The 3,892-nt window shown below is 32.9% G+C and overlaps 1 protein-coding gene across 2 annotated transcripts; it reads right to left on the bottom strand.

Moving 5' to 3' along the window:
* Nucleotides 1-375: 375 nt before the first annotated feature.
* Nucleotides 376-3,263, bottom strand: LOC112747332 (uncharacterized). 2 transcript variants are annotated; one of them, XR_003174873.2, is made up of 4 exons: nt 2,865-3,178; nt 1,572-2,203; nt 905-1,010; nt 376-771 (listed from the first exon to the last, which is right to left on the bottom strand). XR_003174873.2 is itself a non-coding variant. In XM_025795298.2 (3 exons), the coding sequence occupies exons 2-3, from the start codon at nt 2,083-2,085 to the stop codon at nt 716-718; spliced, it is 570 nt and encodes a 189-aa protein (XP_025651083.1). In that variant the 5' UTR covers nt 2,086-2,203; nt 2,865-3,263; the 3' UTR covers nt 376-715. The 2 variants fall into 2 exon arrangements, 1 of the variants encoding a protein (XP_025651083.1); XM_025795298.2 differs by lacking the exon at nt 905-1,010 and having other exon boundaries at nt 2,865-3,263.
* Between the last annotated feature and the right edge of the window lie 629 nt (nt 3,264-3,892).

The following is a 3,892-nucleotide window of genomic DNA, read 5'->3' as shown; positions in this document are numbered from 1 at the left end:
CTACTAAATATAAATGGGATTAATGGAATATAAAAGAATTATTATGCAAATTTTCTTCAAATATTATATATAACCTATAAAAAAATACTTTAAATTTAAACTCAAAATTCATTTGTTAAAATATTAGACATTTACCATCTTGATTAACCTATAAAAAGCATACTTTTGGTATTTCGAAAACTCAAACCCAAAACTTCTTGGTTATAATTATCATACGTATTTAATTTATAAAAAAAAATTAATAAACACACATATTAATACACTAGTAAATTATAACTTGGATACCTAAAAAGTAGTTCATGAACAATATGAACACGCAATGTCAAACATAAAGAATACCCTTATTGGGGATGTAAATTCAATGGTTATTTGGTATTTTAAGCAGGGCAAAATATCACATCTTATTATATGAATAGATACCTTCTACTGTAGAAATATAAAGGATTCCAACAACCAAAAAAGTCCATATTCACATTTTTTTTTTTCCTTTTGGTGATTGATAGAGTCTTGATTGGCCTAGAGAGATTAATATCCAAGACCAAATTCATATCTACTAAAGCTATTTACTACTCATAATAGATGATATTAGAGGAGAGTTGGATTCTATGTACAAAACTAACTAATCTTGGTGGCATGAGATTATTTTGCCTCCCCCTACTTCTAGATATTAGTTTTTTGGTCAGAAAGATCCCATAGTAACAGGCTCAGTCTTCTTCTAAGCTCTAAAATTCTGAATAGAAGCCAGCCATCGATCCATGTAGTTCATTCCAGCTGCATATCCAAACATTATCATTAGACAGTTTACAAACATTACCATTAATTGAAATGGCAGGTCTTAAATTGATAAATCAAGCTTGGACAAGGACAATACAAAGATACAACAAAGTGACATTGTTCTACTTACAATGTCTGATTGATATTTTAGTAAAGGCACCATCTACTGAGATTGGATTCTATTTCTTAGCAAGTTACTTCTATTGAATCACCAAAGAAAGTCATCAATTGCTTGACTGCACAGTTTATATGGTATAGAATTTGGAACATTAGATTAGATAGTAATGTTAAATTCAGTGCAAAATTTTTCTCAGCATTATAATTGCTTAGCTACATGTGCCTCATTGTCATTAGAGAAAAGTCACAAACACTAACAATAACAATGATAATTATGACATACATTTCTTCATCAGAATCATCATCATCAAGGCTAAATCCAAATCATCAATTATAGATTGTTCTCAACCACATAATTTACAACGGAACTCATAAAACACCTCAACAAATAATCTCTGTCCTCAAAGAACCAGCATAATAAAAGGAGTCACAATCCAATAACAACTTTAACAGAGTAAAGCACCAACAATTTAGCCCCAAAAGAACCAAAGAAATTAATGGTACTTAAAAGATGTTCTCTGTTCTATACATCCCCAAAATGTTATCTCAATTTTGGGGCTAAATTGTCATCACCTCAATGTTTTTGGGACTAAAATGTTAGGCAGTGCAATGAACTTGAAAGAGAACAATACTATACAATACAAGTTGAAATCAAATTATACAATTGAAGTAAATCTTACCAGATGAAAACTCATTTGGGAGGTCATTGATGACACTCAAAAGCTCATTATTGGAACCCTCAACCTCCTTGCATCCAGGTCTATAGCAAGGAACAAGCACAGCAAAACTATTATCGGATTCATCATCGAAGCTCTGAAAACTGGATCCATGAGGCTCCAACCACCCAATGGACCAATCAGAGTCATCAGATTCAGAGCCAGACAAGCACCCACCACCACCATCAGAAGGAACCAACACAACATCATCATCAATATCGTTAGCATGGTCATCATCATGATGATCCCTTATCCTTCTATCTTCTCTGCTCTGCCATTTCCTCTTAACCTTGTTCCTGTGAGATGATGGAGCTACCTTTGTTCCCTTCACCAAAGGGAACTTCATCACAGCCTCTCTTTCCTTCATTGGAAAGCCCCATTCAGTGGATGATGATGATGAGCCATTGATAGAAACTGGCTCTTTCTCTTTCTTGCCACCCCATAACCACCATGACAAACGTGTCAAAGAGACAGCCATAAAGGGTTACACTTCACACAACTGAGTTGAAGAAGCTCTCTCTCTTTAGAATCCAATGAATTGTTAAAGAAACAAGTGAAAATTTTTGAGAGTGTGGTGGACAGCCAGTGGTTCCTGCCTGTTGCAGTAACCACTCTAGATTAGGAAATGATTCAATTCAATTTCACCAACAAAAGAAAAAGAAAATCCAAATGAAAAAAAATATAAAAAATATGGGGCATTAATAAATATAAATAAATAAATTCAATCCAGCAAAGCCATTAACGAAAAATATCTGATAAATGCCATAAGTTTTTTTTTTTTTAAGATACTACAAAAAAAAGGCAATAACATGAATGCAACAGAAGCAGTAAATTCCTCAAGGTTTCCTCAAATATCAAACCCAATTCAACAAGTTGAAAAACTTAGCATGAATTAACTGATCTATTGCCCAATTTGGAATGTCAACAAAAAAAAAATACAGTATATTTTTTCCCTTTATTCAATGATTTTAATAAGCCAAATTCATCAAATTTCCAAACATAAGTCTCAAACACAAGCATCCCCAGAAATGCACAAAAAAGTTCATTATTCGTATTCCAAAAGAACAAATTTTTATCCTTTTTTATCAATCCCAAAGTACCAACATGTAAATAATTATCATCCCACAATCAACCCCAAAATCATACACACAATGACACATTCATAAATCACAATCACTCCACTGAATGCAAAATCCAGAAGAAGCCTAAATAGAACCCATTAGATATTTAGCAAGTTAAGAACTTTGGAATAAAGACCTTCGCTTTGGGGTCAAAATCGGGAATTCACCCTCACTCAAGTAAGACCCAAGTGTCACCGCCTCACCGGAACATCCCAAATTCCTCGCCGGAAAAAAAAAAGAACCGCAAGAGTAATGATGATGAATTGATGATCGGAGCCAAAAAAAGAAAAAGAAAGAAAGAAAGAATAAAAAAACAAAAACTCCGGCGACAATGCGGTGACTCAGTGAGTCAAATTCCGAACCCTAACTCGCCAATTATGGAACTACCACTCTCTGTATCCTGTTCCTGATTCTGTTTCTGGGTGCAGTGACGCAGACCCACCACACTCTAACTCCGTCTTCATCTGAATTTATAGAAAGCTGGTTCTGTTGTTTTGTTGCGCCTTTTCAATCGAACGGTTGAGATTGCACCGGATCATTGATCATGTGGGGGCAGGTACAGGAGATTACCGTATGAGGCTATTAACGGTGTTTTGTGGTGTTTTTTTTCAAAAGAAATGATGAGAATATCTGGGACGTTGATTTCTCATAAGAGAGATCATTACCGTCCAAATTTGCTGACGTGGTTGACCACAAACCCAATCATGGGATGCCTGTGCGCTCCATTTTGTTGACACGTGTAATAATGATGTTCAGAAAATGTTAATTTAAAAGTTAAAAGACCAAATCAGTTTTAAATCATTAAGGTGCACTTGATTTCATATAAAATTTGATAGTTAATAATCGTTAAATAAAAATTTAATCAAATTAATTAAATTATTTATAGCTTTAAATTATTAACTTTACATAAGTTTAACCTGAATTTTCACCATACAATATATATACACTTGGTTACCATTAATAATTTTCAGAAGGGAATACTTTTGTTTCTAATCAACATTTTAAACTTTAAATAAAAAGTTATAGCAATTAAAAAGAAACTACTTTCTAATTTTTATATCAACTTCTTTTAATTCATTTTTTAATTAATTTTATATTAGGTATGAAGTGACTTTTTTTTTTAATTTCTAGTTAGTACTATTATGATGATGATTATCAAAGGAA

This window comes from Arachis hypogaea, chromosome 15, assembly GCF_003086295.3.
Source record: "Arachis hypogaea cultivar Tifrunner chromosome 15, arahy.Tifrunner.gnm2.J5K5, whole genome shotgun sequence".
NCBI lineage: Eukaryota > Viridiplantae > Streptophyta > Magnoliopsida > Fabales > Fabaceae > Arachis > Arachis hypogaea.
The sequence above is the reverse complement of the archived record's forward strand: the minus strand, read 5'-3'. Positions and strand labels throughout refer to the sequence as shown.